This window comes from Protopterus annectens, chromosome 5.part1 (assembly GCF_019279795.1).
Source record: "Protopterus annectens isolate FY-2018-M chromosome 5.part1, PAN1.0, whole genome shotgun sequence".
Taxonomy (NCBI): Eukaryota; Metazoa; Chordata; order Ceratodontiformes; family Protopteridae; genus Protopterus; species Protopterus annectens.
Window position 1 is genome coordinate 280,131,913 of NC_056736.1, and position 16,984 is coordinate 280,148,896.

General features: G+C 41.6%; 1 protein-coding gene across 3 annotated transcripts in view; it reads left to right on the forward strand.

Annotated features, from left to right (window-relative positions):
• Window positions 1-16,984, forward strand: part of SON (SON DNA and RNA binding protein) — a 1,200,918-nt gene that overhangs the window by 757,045 nt on the left and 426,889 nt on the right. For 2 of the 3 annotated variants that reach the window (XM_044072950.1, XM_044072952.1), the window contains exon 7: window positions 413-523. The exons of the other annotated variant lie outside the window; for it this stretch is intronic. In XM_044072950.1, the coding sequence (XP_043928885.1) occupies window positions 413-523 (111 nt within the window). The remainder of the gene's footprint in view (window positions 1-412; window positions 524-16,984) is intronic. 3 annotated transcript variants of the gene reach the window in all.

Consider the following 16,984-nt stretch of genomic DNA (forward strand, 5'->3'; position numbering starts at 1 on the left):
TGTGCAGCCATCTCAGAAGTCTCATGCTTAAGATTTTGATTCATTTCTTGTTATTGGCAAACAAGCTGAAAATCCATTCTTATATTTTTACCATCTGATGATTTTCTGGATAGTTAAGAGCAAAGCAAAGCGTGGTGGGCTTAGCATAATTCCCCCTTTCCTTCTGGTGACATAGAGAACACTATAGGCTTAGAAACCAAAGTATAATTCAAAGAAAGTTACATGACCTGTCGGTAATCCTTCAGAAATTCTGTTAGCCCAGTTCAAAAATTAACTACCAGGTGGTATTCACAGTTTTTTTTTTTTTTAAGAGGGAGGAAACTCAATTTTTAAATACATGTGCCAAGTGTACTTTCATATAGGCCTCCCACACTAGTCATACTGAGTTTGTTTTTTTTATTTTGTTTTGTAGAATGTGAATATCTCTGCTACTGTGAACAACAGAGCATTAGCTCAGAAAAGGCTAACAGAGAATCCATTTGATGTTGAAGCTATGTGCATGTTAAATCAAGTGCAAGAACAGGTATGTTAGTTTTAAAATGGCATACTTAAAAAATGCACTGTTTTGAGTCTGTATTTTGCATAGTCTGGTGCATCTAAGAAGATGTGGTTATTTTGGTTTGTGCACACATGATCAAGCAACCAAACCACTTACAAATAGAACACTCAGAGATCACACTGAAATGGAAAGAACCCAGACTGCACAGATTTAAAAGTGTTTATGCATACATTTTCAAAATTGGGCTTCAGAGTAGTATTTGATTTATGGTGAAATACATCAGCTTTAATTTATTTGTTGTTCTTGAATAGCTGAGCATTGCATTCATAATATCAAACATGGATGTTATATTTTGAAAAACTTGTTTCTTTAGATCACACCAGAACCTTCCTATAGGAAGATATACAGAAGTAAATGAATAAAGTTTTCTGTGTGGGCAATGAGGCAATGTTTAGATTTGTTCTTAGCCTTGGTTCCAGTGGTTTTACACTTTTTAGCTGCTATTTTTGATGAGATATCCAGCTACTCCACAGACAAGATGCACTTAAAACATTTCTAATTTTTATCAAGGTATGAATTCTTCTTCCCCAGCTTCTTTGAAATTATTCAAGGCATTTTTGAAGGGGACCTTCCTGCTTAGACCTCCTGTCAGGGAACCTTCCTACTTCATTGGACTTGGACATCCTGGAAAAGTTGTCATTCCCCCCTCCTCCTAGCCAGCTAGCATGGATCGTGCGTACTTGTCATGAAATACTGTTTCTGATGGCAGTGACTTTAGATAGGAGAATTTTTGATAACTAAGCCTTATCTTCTAAACTTCCTTACATTTCACAAGGATACAATTTCATTATGTACAGCCAGATTTTATGCCAGAAGTGATAATGGAGATTAGTTTTAACCAGCCAAACTTCCAGTATTCTTTCTTCAATGTCCGTTAGGGGAGAGTACTGTTTTCTCCACTGAGTGGGTGTTCATAGCCAGCAATGCTTATTTCCAGGAAGAATGGTCTTTTTTAGTTTCACTTCAAACATACTAGGACAGGAAATCTCGAAGGTCATCCTATAAAACAGGCCATGAGAATGCTTTTGTTTTTTCTGAAAAAAATTGAAAAAGACCATACCAAGCAAATCTAAAGCATATTCTGCTAAAGCTGTAGCTATCTCCTAGTATTTTTTCAAAACTTCTTCACTTGATTTGTGCAGCTGTGACATTTACTTCACTGCTTATGTTTGTAAAACACTATAAGCTGGATGTGGTCTCAAGGTCTAGCTCTACATTCAGAACTACCAAACTTCTTGGCATTCTGACTTGATACCATCACATTACGTGGGGACTCTAGCTGGAGATGAAGTGGACAGACTGCCTTATGTAAGATACAACAATAATGTACTTATCATAAAGCTAAATTTTCACAATCCATGCCCATCCACTTCAGCAGCCTAGTATAGCTTCCCCTTTCAGTTGCCTAGTATGGCTTCCCCTTTCAGTTCTTGATACATTCCGACAGACAGACAAACTTGGAGGAGGGGCTTTGAAGCCATGTTTTAGTTAATTAGTATTTCCTATGTCTTGTTAGGGCATACTTGATCAGGAGAGAGAAGGGGCATTAGGGTGCATTATGGTAACTAGGAGAAGAGTTTTGAAGGCTGGGAGAGTCTTAAAGATGCTGAGAGACTATTACCTGAAGGTAACCAGTTCTGAGGTTGAAGTTGATGGATGAGGACCATGACGATCTGACATTATGGTAAGTACATAACTTTTATATATAGCATACTCCATAACCATGCTGGTCTTAAAATCAATTGGGCTGTTTATTTTATTTTTATTTATTTTATTTATTTATCATTTGTTGACCGGGAAAGTCCGACTAGGTTCCACAGAGCCTGTTTTCAGCGGAGGCCCGGGGAGAAATGCTCCAGATATTTACATATGTGCATAATTTACATACTTACAAGTTTTATCTTTATTTGGTTGTCCCTTCATAATTATTGGGAGAGTCTGTGTGTGCTACTCTAGTGCATAAAATCTGACTATATATTTGAAGCATTAACATGTATGTTCCAATATATTTGAGCAAATTTTGAGAATGCTTTTCTCAGTGTTGTTAAAGTAAAAAGTGGCTTCAAAAGTTTCATTCCGTCATGGCTTCGTAGAGAATAGGTCTGATTTTTAATATTTAGTTTATTAAGGTCAGTATTTTTCATGCATTATTTTAAAAGTAAGTATATTTTTAATAAGATGTAGTCTGTCTTGTGTATTGTATTGCACATTGTAAAAGGTAGATAAAGTTGTACTGAGGTTAGTGGAAGAATAGAAGGGGCCCCAGCTTTTGTTCTGAGTTATGCATTCATTATGTCCTCTGCAGAATCTCTTACTTAGCACTTGGGTGGTATTCCTTTTTGTCTTTAGAGGTAATAGGGTTATGGTCAGTTGTTGCGTTAGGCCACATATTCAATATCTGCATTTTGTGTTGAACATTTGCTATGACCACTTCTGGAATGAAGCTTCTGCCAGAGGTGGGTTTGGTCAAGGGCCACTTGTTATTAGTTGAGGGAGACTGTGTGAGGTACACATTATATTTGGTTCTGATTTGTACTGTCCCATTCCAGTATATACTTAGTCACTTTGTTATAAGTTTGTGGTGTTTTGAGTGCTGTAGAATTTTGTCACATGTTATTTCCTTAGCTTTAAAGAAAAACGTGGAGGAATGTAAATTACTGCTAGAAGCATTTTTGAATGTCTTCCAAAAAATATTTGCAGAAGCAGTTATTTAAGCTGTCTGCTTGAGATGAGGTTATGTTTTACAATATATGCTGGTGATTGATTAGATTCATTGTTCACCATTAGACTCCACTTCCGTTTTGTGTGCCTGGTCTAGTATCAGTGAAAATAGTATTTTTTTGAGTAATTTGTATGCTATCCAGGAGGAGACATTAAGCCAGAACTCTGTAATAACCAGTATTTTAGTAATGTGTAATTTTGATCATAGTTTTAATTGTGACCATTAGTTATTTATGCTGCCAGTGCTCATGTAACGTAATGACAATTTATTCTGTAATAAATTAATGTGCGGAGTTGTTACCATAGATCCTGCATTGAGCTTAATGTTATAACCGACATTAGAATCTGCAGCTAGACCAGTCAAATCCTGCAGCTGTGAAGAATGTAACTTTAAAATTAACTTAACTTTTCAGGTTAACAGCAATTTTTCAGCATTCTACCCACTCTAAAAACGTGAAGCAGCTAAGAGACATGCTTTTAGTGAGTCAGTTTTCCATCATGTACAAAAGCGCTTTGCAAAGCATGAGAGCTCAGATATTTTGGTATTCATCTTTTTTTTGTGTTTGACCAACGTACCATTTCATTTGCTTGCACCCACTGCCTGGAATATATACACACAGCTCCCTTAGACTTGCAAGTGAAATATCTATTTTGAATAAAGTTTCACTCCATTAATATCACAAGCATGTGCATTTCTGATATAGTACTGGTTTAAAGATCGTATAGGAACATTTGCACAACTTAAGTTAGACGATACATGAGGCTTGCAGATACACTAATCAATGTATCCTGAAGTACACAGTGAGATAATTAATTACTTGGATATTACATTGTGAACAGTGGAGGGAGACGCTCAAAAGTTAGTAAATTTTATAGAAAATCCACCTAAGTTAGGAGGAGATGAGATAAAATGGTGATGTATAACTGATTGACAGAAAAGTCTCCAGGAATAGATGGTATTCCTGTGGAAGTTTAGAAGCTAGGAGGGAAGAAACTGGTAAAGATCTGGAAAGGTGTATTTAACAATATTTTAAGGAAAAAAGTACCAGTATCCTGGAAGAAAGCAGTGGTGGCTGTGATAACTAAAGAGGGTAAAGACCCATCAGAGTTTGCTTCATACAGCCCCATTTCAATCTTAAACCACTATTATAAAACAATGTTAAGTTGTCAAACTCGCCTTCATTCTTGCTGGATGGGTTCAGAGCCGATCCTCGGCTCCGACTCGGCACTTGCTAAGCTCGAGAGCTAATTTTACCAGCTCGAGGCAACCCTATATCCCATGATGCAAGGCGTGACTACCCCAGATCTCGTTTGCCGCTTCGCGAAGAGGTCTCCTTTTACCAGCTCAGGTAAAATTGTAGTATTTTATACTAAAGTTCAGTCAAAAATTTTTTCCTTTTTCCTGATTTCCTTTCTTAAGAGTTAGTTTTAACTAATATCTACTGTTCTTGCCCTATATTCCCTTTCTCCTTTATATAGGGATAGTTTTTCCACTCTTCAGGCCTTAAGCCTCCCTTCCATTAAATTTCTGTCAGGGTGTCTGTGTGTGTTTTTTCAGTTTTCCCTATATTTTATTAGATAACTTTGTGACTGGTGTGTGTGTCTGTGTTTGTGTTTGGCATACCATGTCAAAAGAAGTAAAGGTCTCAGGCTTCAAGAAGTGTGACTCGTGCTGTCAGAAAATGTCTCTGACAGACGGTCACACTTCTTGTGTGTACTGCCTGGGGCCTTTACACCTGCAGGACTCCTGTGCTATTTGTCACTCCTTCAGCCAGAGAGTCCTGCAGGAACGTAGAAACAAGTTAATTCTACGTGGCTTGTTGAAGCCAGAGGGTTCCCCGACCAAGACTGGGTCGGCAAAGCCCTCTAAGCCACCTAAAGCCCAGGCTTTGGTTCCTAAGCCTTCGGCGGTGGCTCCGACTCCTTCGGAATCGAGATCGGCTCTGGCTGGAGCCGATCTTTCTACCTCTGAGGTGGTGTTATCGGTGCCGACTGGCTCCGATACACTTGCACCTATGTCGATGTCGGCTCCGGCCGGAGCCGACGTCTCCTTCACCAGGACTGGTGCCGATAAGCTGTCGGCTCCACCTGGAACTGAAGGGTCTTCGGCTCCGATGGCTCTTTCCAAGAAGAGATCTCAGTCCCCTTCCCTGGAGTCGATTCGCTCGGCTCCGGGATCTCCTCTACTTTCGGAGCGGAGCCATCGGAGTCGATCTTCAAGGTCTTCCAGGCTGTCAGACCATGACTTGGAGAGGGTGGTAAGTAGACTGCTGAAGTCACAGGCACTGGCCCAGATGCTCCATAGCCCGTCTCAGCAGACGACCGCTATCCCTCATCCCTCTGAAATTCCTCCTCCGACTCTCCTTCAGAGTTCGGAGCCGGAGCTTCTCGGAACGATGACCGTGGGTGCGCCGGAGCCGATACTTCTCCTGTTGGCTCCGTTGTCTTCAACTCCGATTTTCTCCATGAGACCTTCCTTGGAGGGATCCGGTCGTCGGGTCTCCCTTGTCGGCTCCGAGGGGGCGAGTGGCATCGGACCCTTGTCCGACCCCGCTCTCCCTCTTGGAGCTTCGGCATTGGTGAGCTCGGCACCATCTGCCTCGGAGCCTTCTTTTTCGGTGGGTCCAGGGATTCCTGTCTCTTTGGAGCGGGAGTCTTCTGGTCTCCCTGGGAGGGGAGCCTTTGAGGTGATGAGGAGTGTTCTAGCCCCGGAGCTGAGTCAACGGTCAATTCCATTAGCTCCTCCCTCTTCGGTGCCTGTTGATGTCTCTTGCCATTCTCTTGCTCCCGGACCCAGAGATCCATCGCCCCAGGTTTCCCCATTTAGAAGAACTTCCTCTTCCGAGGTTTCTCCTGATCCTTCCGGAGAACCCCTGCGTAAGAGGACGTGCAAGAGGAAGCACACAGACTCCCCCGAGTCTACAACATCAGATACCGACTTAGATGAGTCGGAGGGTTCCCCACGGTCCCCCTCTGAGGATGTCTCCTTTTCAGACATCCTGGAACTCCTTAAGCAGAGGGGGAATTGGCCTTCCATTAACCCCTCCGAGGATGAGTCGGTATACCTGGAGGCTTTTGGATCTCAACCCTCCACCTCCTGGGTGTCTCCGCCTTTCGACCCACTCATGCAAGTGTTGGCTCGAAAGGCGTGGGCGGCCCCGGATTCTGTGGAACCAGTCCCCAGAAGGCCTTCCAAATTCATCACGGCCCCCGCAGACAAACAATTTCTTACCAAAGGTGTCCCTGTTGATGCCATGGTGGTGGCGGCTGCCACCAAGAAGGAACTTGCCGATCCTTCTGTACCTGTCCATCCTCCTAACAAGGACTCTAGGACCATGGATAGGTACGGTAAGCGGATGTTTTCTTCAGCGACCTTTGCTATGCGCTCGCTGAACTATCTCTGTCACTTCACCCGGCTTCAGAGAGACATTCTCAAGGAACTAGGTAAGGTAGTTCAGGATCCATCAGCTGCTGGGGCTCAAGAAAAGATTGCCTCACAGCTCGGAATCCTAAATTCTATAACTAACTCCTCCATGCGGCTCATTTCTTATGCAGCCGATGGGGCGAGTAGAGCCGCAGGCACAGGAGTGGCACTTAGGCGTCAGTCCTGGATGCGGCTTTGTAATTTCGCGGACCCCTTTAAGGCGTCCTTCACTAATACTCCCTTCGATGGTTCGGCTTTGTTCGGGCCTCAGGTGAAGGACACATTGACTAGGTGTGAGCAAGACGGCAAGACTCTTTCTGCCGTAGGAGTCCATTTCTCCTCCCCTTCAAGACCCTATCCCAAAGGGCAGAAGGGAGGGAAAATGTGGTTCCGTAAATCTCAGGGAGTCACGCCGGACACACGTGGTCAGTTTACCCCCAGAGGCAGAGGGGGTAATAAAAATAGACGCCACCCTAGGGGCAGAGGAGGTCCTCAGAATCAGGGCAGCAGAGAGCCTCTCTCTGATAAACCCTTCCAGCACCCCTGAGGTGTTGCCCGACTGTCCACTCTTGGAGGCAGTTGGGGGAAGATTGTCGCTGTACCCAACAGCCTGGTTTTCCCTTTCTCAAGACAAATGGGTACAGTCAATCATATCCGAGAGTTACAATATCCCTTTCGTGAGATATCCTGCTCCTCATCAATCCCTCCCGGATGTTTCACCCGGTCTAAGGGAGTTGGCAAAGCGGGAGGTATCAAAGCTCCTAGCAAAAAGAGCCATCCAACTAATACCAGCAGACCAGGTAGGCTCCGGAATCTACTCAAGATTCTTTTTGGTTCCCAAAAAGACGGGAGATTGGAGACTAATTTTAGACCTTAGCAAACTAAACAAGTTTGTCAAGAAGGCAAGATTCCGGATGGTCACGCTTCAGTCCATTCTACCTTTTTTAGGCAAGGACAACTGGATGTGCTCAATAGACCTTCAGGATGCGTACTATCACATAAAAATTCACAGGCGCTCCAGAAGGTTTCTCCGCTTCCGTCTGGGGACCAGTCATTTTCAATTCAGAGCCCTGCCCTTTGGTCTCACTACAGCCCCCAGAGTGTTTACCAAATGCATGGCAGTGGTCACGGCTCACCTGAGACGTCAAGGATTCCAGGTGTTTCCATATCTAGACGACTGGCTCCTCTCTGCCACCACCAGGCATCAACTTCTCAAGGCCAGGGACTACACTCTTCACATCTGCAACCAATTAGGAATCTCTATAAACTTCGAAAAATCTTCATTGTCTCCTTGCCAATCTATTACCTTTATAGGCGCAGAATTAGACACTGTCGGGATGTCAGCAAGACTCACAAACCAAAGAATTTTGGACATCCAAAAGTATGTTCGGATCATACTACTCAGCAGAAAGATCAGGGCCAGATTTGTCCTGAAGGTGCTAGGTCTTATGGCAGCGGCCATCGTACTGCTTCCTTTAGCTCGCTTCCACATGCGTCTTCTGCAGTGGATGTTGTTCACCCAGTGGTCATTCGAGCAGCTTCCCATGCGCCACGAGATCTTTGTGACACAATCCTGCAAGAGTCACCTAACCTGGTGGATATCTTCTCCTCAACTCCATCAGGGCCGACTGTTTGTTCCCCCGGTTCCGGTTGCCACAGTCACTTTGGATGCCTCTCTGATGGGGTGGGGGGGGGGCATTATCAAGGCAGGATGGTCCATGGGACTTGGCAACCCATAGAATACCATCTGCACATAAATGTCCTAGAGATGAGAGCGGTGCTTTTAACGTTGCAAGCCCTCAGTGACTTTCTTCCTTTAGGGACTATTGCAGTTCAGACGGACAACATGTCCGTAGTCTGGTATATCAACAAACAGGGTGGGACCAAGTCCTATCCACTGTGTCGAGAAGCTCTCAGACTTTGGCAATGGGCAATCTCCTCTCATCGGTTTCTGATAGCAACGCATATCCCCGGGAAATCCAACCTCTTAGCGGACAGACTGAGCAGAGCTATTCTCATGCCACACGAGTGGTCTCTCAAACAATCAGTAGTGGACGAGATTTTTCAGAAGTGGGGCGTCCCTTGCTGCGACCTTTTTGCTACACCCCAAAACAGCAAATGCCCAGACTTCTTCTCCCTCTTTCCACTACCAGGCCATCCCCCCAGAGACGCTTTAACCCAGGATTGGCCCCGGGGACTTCTTTATGCCTTTCCTCCATTCCCGTTGATACCTCAAGTGATTCAGAAAGCTACCGTCTTGAGAGCCGAATTGATTCTCATTGCCCCTTACTGGCCTCGACAAATTTGGTTTCCGTCTCTACATTGTCATCTCTTGGTTCAGCCTTGGCATCTGGATCCAATTCCAGATCTTCTGACCCACCATTCGGGTCATCTGCTCCAGGCCATTCATTCTCTCAACCTCACTGCTTGGTTGCTCCACTTCCTTCCTTAGCCAGGCTTCCTATGATTTCTAATCCCGTGCGAGATATCATAGTAGCTTCTCTAAAGTCCTCTACCAGAAGGATTTATGCTAGTAAATAGCAGCGTTTTTCCTTCTGGGCAAAGTCTAGGGACATAGATCCCTTTACTGCTCCAGTGCAGTCAGTCTTGGACTTCCTAGCTGAGATTTTTCAACTGGGTTCTTTTTCTTCGACAGTTAAGGTTCAACTGGCAGCAATCTCAAATTTTCATGTTGGCTTAGTGGATCAAAACATAATGTCTCACAAGCTGTGCAAAGCCTTTCTTAGAGGGATCTTTCTACTGAAACCCCCAGTCAAAGATCCCCCTCCGGAATGGGACCTAAATTTAATGCTGGCATCCTTGATTCTGCCCCCCTTTGAACCGGCTGCTACATGCTCATTAAAATTTCTTTCCTGGAAGACAATTTTTCTGGTTGCTGTTACTTCAGCCAGGAGGGTGTCTGAACTTCACGCTCTCTGTGTCCATCCCCCATACTTGGTTTTTCACAAAGATAGAGTGTCTTTAAGAACTAATCCATCTTTTTTGCCCAAGGTTGCTTCCCAGATGAATATTAACCAATCTATTGAATTGCCAGTTTTTTCCCCTAATTATTCTGACAGAGCGGAACAGAAACTTCATTGTTTGGATGTCCATCGCCAACTTAGATATTATTTGGACAGAACTAAACAATTCAGAAAATCTGATCAACTGTTTGTTTCTTTCTTATGCAGAAAACAGGAAAGGTCTTCCGGTCTCCAAGGTGACCTTATCCAGATGGCTGTCTTCTATCATTTCTCATGTTTATCTCCTTAGGGGCAAGCAACTACCCTCGAAACCAAACGCACATTCTACCAGGCGCCTAGCCACTTCCACAGCTTTTCAGGATAGGCTACCTATTGACACCATTTGTGCAGCAGCCACTTGGGCCACTCCTCACACCTTTGTCTCTCATTACAAATTGGACTTGGCCTCCAGGGACAGGGCTAAGTTTGGTTCCACAGTTCTCAAGAGTCTGTTCCATTGAGCCACCCAGGATAGAGGTGCTAGGGACGCGGTCCCATCCAGCAAGAATGAAGGCGAGTTTGACAACTTAACATTAAGAAGTTATGTACCTACCATAACGTTCCATGTTAGTTGTCTTCTCTCGCCTTCTTTCTTGCGTCACTCCCTCATTCCCCCTAGCCTGGACAGACCTTGAAGTTGTACTCTTCGCTGGGTACAGTTCATTCTTTCTATGGACCCCCAGTAGGAAGTGTCACTAGTCTCTAGTGGTTATTTGCTTTGTTTTCTTTCCACATTTAGTTCCTCTTCTTCCTTTCTGGGAAGAAGTTTACTGGCAGGGTTTTTTCATAGCTACCAAACGAGATCTGGGGTAGTCACGCCTTGCATCATGGGATATAGGGTTGCCTCGAGCTGGTAAAATTAGCTCTCGAGCTTAGCAAGTGCCGAGTCAGAGCCGAGGATCGGCTCCGAACCCATCCAGCAAGAAAGAAGGCGAGAGAAGACAACTAACATGGAACGTTATGGTAGGTACATAACTTCTTATTTTTGTCCCTAATGGCTAAAATAATGCAAAGATGATGCCAAAATTCATAGATATTGCTTAATGTGGTTTTGCGGAGGGGAAGCAAACATTTTACAACATTAAGAGAACACTGATGATCCAGAGGGGAGCACCACTGTTGTTGATGGGTCTTGATGCAGACAAAGGATTTGACAGAGTAAGCTGAGACTTTATGAATAAAGGAATGGAAGCATTTGAATTGCCTGATAAAATTGTAAGGTTGATTAGGAGGATAAAAGAGGGATCAGAGAAGAAAATTAAAGTGGGTGGGTTCATCTCTGATAATTTCTTTTTGAGCAGAGGAAAGAGGAAGAGGGGTCCTCTTTCCCCTTTGTAATTTGCATCATATTTAGAACCATTGGCAAAGAAAATAAGGGACTCAGAAATTCAAGGATATAATTGGTATGGTAGTCAAGAAAAACTGTCTCTATTTGCAGACGATATTATTTTATACCTGATAAAACCAGAAAGGACATTTCAGAGTTGTGGAACATTTTGAGGCAGTTTCATATCTTTTTGGAATACAAAATTAATGAAGCTGAAACAAAGGTGATAGCTGTGAATTATATACCCACACACAAATGAATTCAACAATATCCATATTTATGGGGACATGTTAAAATCAAGTACATAGGAGGATGGCTTAAAAAGGATTCTGGTGTGGCAGCTAAAGATATATGAGAAGAGAGTAAATAAAAGATAATACAAATATTGAGAAATTGGAATCTGTGTTATATGAATATGGATAGCAATATAAAAGCAGTTAAAATGTTTTTAGTCTATTTAGTTTTATACACACAGGTCAGGCATGTTTTTATCAGCCAGAGATGAAGTTGTGGATAACAGTTACTAAAGAGCTGAAGGATTTATCTGGGAGGGGAAGATGGCAAGTCTCAAATGGGATAAGCTGATTTTTCCAATAGTGTAGGGTCGTTTGGGATTACCTGATTTGAAGGGGTGTTTCACATCTCACAGTTAAGACTGGTATACATAGCACGAGCAGAAGCCTATAATTCAAAGTGGAAAGAGATGATGACAAGACGGGGTTAAGCTCAAGAGCAAGGAGAGACTGAGATTTTGGATGCAGATCCTTAAAGAGAATAACAATAACCATGCGTAATATTATGTTCATAAAGTTGCAGAAAGTGTTCTAATAACTAAGCTAACTTGGGAACGGAGAAAGGAGATTCTGCTGATAGGGATGACTGCAATTAAGGATACAGACAACAGGCAAGAGGGGGCTGGGATTTACTGGAGAAGACTGGCAAAATAACCAATATATTGGGACCAAATAATCAGAGAGGGAAAGGTAATAGAATAGAAAGAGGCTACACATTTACTTGGACCGGATTGGGGGGGGGTCCTAAACGAAAGACCAGCAATGGTAGAGCTTTTAGTAGAATCTAGTACATAAGTTGCCATTAAGAAAGGAATAATTAGTAGAGCATATAAAATATTGCATGAAAGTATAAGAATCAGTCTGAGTTTAGAAAGGATTGGGAAGAGAGACTGGATAAGCAATTTACAAAGAAACAATGTGGGGCTTATATGTATGTATTTCAAATATGCAACAGAGTTTTGAAGATTTAGTAATTTTGCTTGGAAGTGTTTACATAGGTATATTTATACTCCCAAGCAGACTTCAAAGAACTTTTCCTCAGGTAGACAGCAAATGTTGGAGATCTGATGGGAAAGAAAGAGGTAATTGGGAGCACATTTTCTGGGAATGTAATTAGTTTGCAGACTTTAAAGATTCCCTGCAGATTACTCTGTTAGAGATACTGGGTGAGCAAATTGGTGTAACTAAGGAAATTATTTTTTTTTATCTAAGGTAGAGGTTCAGAATTGCCTAGACATAGCAAAGCCTTGATGAGTCTAATTATGGTGGCTGCCAAAAAAACAATTACTAGAAAATGGAAAAAAGTGTAAACCAACTGTACTAGAAGTAGTGAATATAGTAATAGAGATAAAACAACTGGAATCGGGATCTTTAAAAAAGGGTAGGAGCAAATTACATAGAAAATATGGGAAGTGTATGAACAATACATGCAGAGGAGGAACAAGGTTTAAAAGAAGGCAAGTTTTGAATGAGCTGTGTAATGTTTGACTGACAGTGACTGGATAGATTATAAGTGATGTGCAATGTTTGCAACTAAAATTATGTCAATATGGTTTGTGATGTATAATGTTTCCAACTAAAATTATGTAATTTGGTTTTTCATTTATATAAATGCATGATTGTGTATGTCATACATGATCAAGTAATAAAGATGTTTCCTGTTTAAAAATAAACATCACCTCCATTAATAATGTACTTTGTACTTCAAGACATTTTTCTCCTCACTTACTTAACTTGTTATCTTATGGGAAGTTGCACAGGGCTAGAGCAGAGATATTTGCAACCTTTTAACAGCCAGGAAGCTACATAATCAATAGTCAAGCAAGTGTTGTCCACTGAAGAGCTGCCTGATAACATATTCATGATAAATGTGCAGTTTCACTGCCGACAGACAGAGACAAGGTTATAAAATATTTTTTTTAAAACAAATTATACAGGTACAGTGCATTGTGGTAGATAACACTTGAAGTGGTAATGTGCTGGGATGTATATGTGACAGTGGCAAATAAACTTTCTGTTGAAAACTAGTTCTAGAACAGTGCACTCTCAAGTACCAGCTTTGCACGATGTCAGTAATCCAAAGTGCCAGAGTGGTATGGCTGCCAGTCACGCCTCTCTCTGAGTTTCCATGTAACATGAGACAGCTGTTTAATCAATATGTGGTATAATGAAATGGAGGAAGGGTTCAAGGAGGAGTACCTCTGTGCTCCATCATCAGTACTACATGCCGATGGGGGGGGGGGGGGGTTGTCAAAGAAATGACTGCTTTGCAGCAATGCGTATGTCTTGAGAGAGTTTGTTATTAAAGGCTGGCCTTTGGAACATTGCCATCTGATAAAAATGGACCAGTGTCATAAGACTTGACACTGGGGGCCTACTTTCCAGACCAGTTTGCATTGCTAGGGAGAGGTTATATGAAGAAGCAGCCTCCTTTACAACAGCCTTCAGCTTCTTGAGAACCACTTTCTTTAGACTTAGGTGAGTGGTGACATAATGACTAGGAGAGAATGTCGGTACTGGTGTCCAAGCATCTGGGTATTTGTGAAGTGGGAGTCAGCTTAATTGACAGATCTTGCTGTGGTAGTGCAATGAGGGCTTGAATCATGATGGAGATCGGCCCTATTAAAACCACAGCAAATAGTGCAGGCTGAAGTGTTGTGAGCTTCACTATGGAAAATAACACATGTGAACCGTTTATTAATGGAAACCTTGTGAGTTCTGCAGATGCACTTACAGAATAGGGACTGCAGGATTCTGAGGCTGGGGAATTGGTTAAACCAAGGCTTGTCTGCCAATGCCAAGAAAATGAAGAAAAATATGATTTTGCAGTTGAAATATGATAACAAATGTTACATTAAGGATCTGTTACTTGACTAAATATAGAGTATGCATAACTGCACAGAACTCAGCATAAAAAGGAATAATTCTTGACAGCTGGGAGCTAAGTCGGTTTTCTGAATCTGAGCAGCAAAGCATTTATGAAAAACTGGAGACAAGAGAGAAGATATGCATCTTGAGAGTTAACTAAAAGTACTGAATGGTAAACTTCCAGTTGCCAAGTGATTCTAGTGCTGAAGCACTAAGTCCTGATTGCTGCTGATGATGTCCACTTGATGCAAGATCTAGTCCTTTAAGTAGAGATGGAATGAGTCCAAGTGGAAGAATGCAATCTGAATTTCTTTTCTTTTTTTAACAAGAAACATCTTTATTAAATTGTCATGTATGACAGAGAAAATCATACGTTTATATAAATGAAAACAAGCCATATTGACATAATTTTAGTTGCAAACATTGTATATCACAAACCATATTGACATAATTTTAATTGCAAACATTATACATCACTTGTAATCCATCCAGTCATTGTCAGTCTTAACATTACATAGCTCATTTAAATCCTGCCTTCTTTTAAACCTCATTCCTCCTATGCTGATATTGTTCCCACAATTCCCATTTTTTCTATATAATTTGCTCCTACCCTTTTCGAAAAATCCCAATTTTAGTTGTTTTGTCTCTGTTACTATATTCACTACTTCTAGTGTAGTTGGGTTAGACTTTGATTTCCATTTTCTAGTAACTGCTTTTTGGCAGTCACCATAATTAGACTCAGCAAGGCCTTAGTATGGCTAGATAAGTCCAATTCTGTATCATAGCTCAAAACATAATTTCCTTAGTTACACCAATTTCCTCACACAGTAACTCTGTCAGAGCAGTTTATAGGGAATCTTTAAAGTCTGCCAGCTCATTACATTCCCAGAAAATATGATGTTAAGTTGTCTGAGGAGAGAGTGGTCACTAGCAATAGTATCAGAGAGTACTAATGTATGACAGGGTAAGATTTAACAAGAGAATAAGGAAATGTAAGGCTTATAATAGAAGGGGAAAAAAATAAATCATTTATCTGGCTCGAGAGAATATGGCACTACATCTAACTCACAAAGAGGCAAACGAGATCTGGGGTAATTGGGATAGGTACACTGTGGGTAATGGATGAGTGAGAGTTTTTGGTTCCCACGAGCTACTGTAGGGGCAGAGTACGTTCTGTGGATTGGAACTGAACCCCACAGGTTGAGGATAGAATGAAAATTGACTACAACCGATCCATGTTTATAAACTGTTTACGTCTACAGTGGTCAAAATAATGGCAATGTTGATGCCAAAATTGATAGATATGTATCAACGTGATTTTGTGAAGGGGAGAAAAACATTTGACAACATTAACAGAACACTGAACACTGATGATCCAGAGGGAAGCTGAATGTAAGAAAATAGCACTGTTGATGGTGGGTCCTGATACAGAGAAAGCATTTGACAGAGTAAGCTAGGAGTTTATGAGCAGGGCAATTTAAGCATTTGCGTTCTCTGATAAAATTATAAGGTTGATTAGGAAATTATATGAGGGATCGGAGGTGAAAATTAAAGTGGATGGGTTCTTCTCTGGTAATTTCTGTTTGAGAAGATGAACCAGGCAGGGGTGTCTTCTTTTTCCTTTGTTATTTGTGCTATATTTAAAACCATTGACAAAGAAAATAAGAGACTCAGAAATTCAAGGATATAATTGGTATGGTACTAAATAAAAGCTGGCTTTATTTGCAGATGATATTACTTTATACCTGATAAAACCCAGGAAAGGGCACTTCAGACCTGGAACATTTTGAGGCAGTTTCATGTCTTTTTGGGATACAAAATTAAGGAAGCTAAAACAAAGACAGTAACTGTAAATGTAAATTATGTACAGACACACGAATTGGTTCAGCAATATCCATATTTGTAGGGACATCATAAAATGAAGTACTTAGGAGTATGGATTAAAAAAAGATTCCGGTATGGCAGCTACAGATATGTGGGAAGACACTAAACAAAAGATAACAGAAAAACTGACAAATTGGAAGCCCTGTCATGTGGATATGGATAGCAAGATACAAGCAGTTAAAATGTTTTTAGTCCCTATAGTTTTATACACAGGTCAGGCATATTTTTATCAACCAAAGGAGAAGTTGTGGATAGCGATTAAAAAAGAGCTGAAGGATTTTATCTGGGAAGGGACGATGTTAAGAGTTAAGTGGGACAAGCTGATTCTTCCAGGTGAACAAGACAGCTTGGGATTATCCGATTTGAAGGTGTATTTCAGAGCTACAAAGTTAAGGCTCCTTATACATAGCATAAGCAGAAATCTATAACTCAAATTGGAAAGGGATAATAAAATGGGGGCAGCTCAAGAAACACTGTGAGACTGGGATTTTGGATGCAGATCCTTAAAGACAATAACAATAACCATAAAGTAGAAAAGTATTCTAAGAACTAAGCCAACACGGTAGTGGAGAAAGGAGATTCTGCTAATAGGGATGACTGGAATTAGGGAAACTGACAACAGGAAAGAGGGAGCTAGAACGTAATGGAGAAAACTGGCAAAAGAACCAAGGCATTGGCAGCAATTAGAGAGGGAAAGGTAACAGAATGGGAAGAAACCTAGAATTTATCTGAAAAGCCACACAGTGAAAGCTAAAACAAACAAGGTACTAAGTGCTTTCACCCTTCAAAATCTATGGCATCATCTAGAACTCTGTCAGTTTAATAGTCTTATTCCGTGTTTTAAGCTAGAATTTATCTGGACTGCAAGGCTAGAGATTGCCTTCC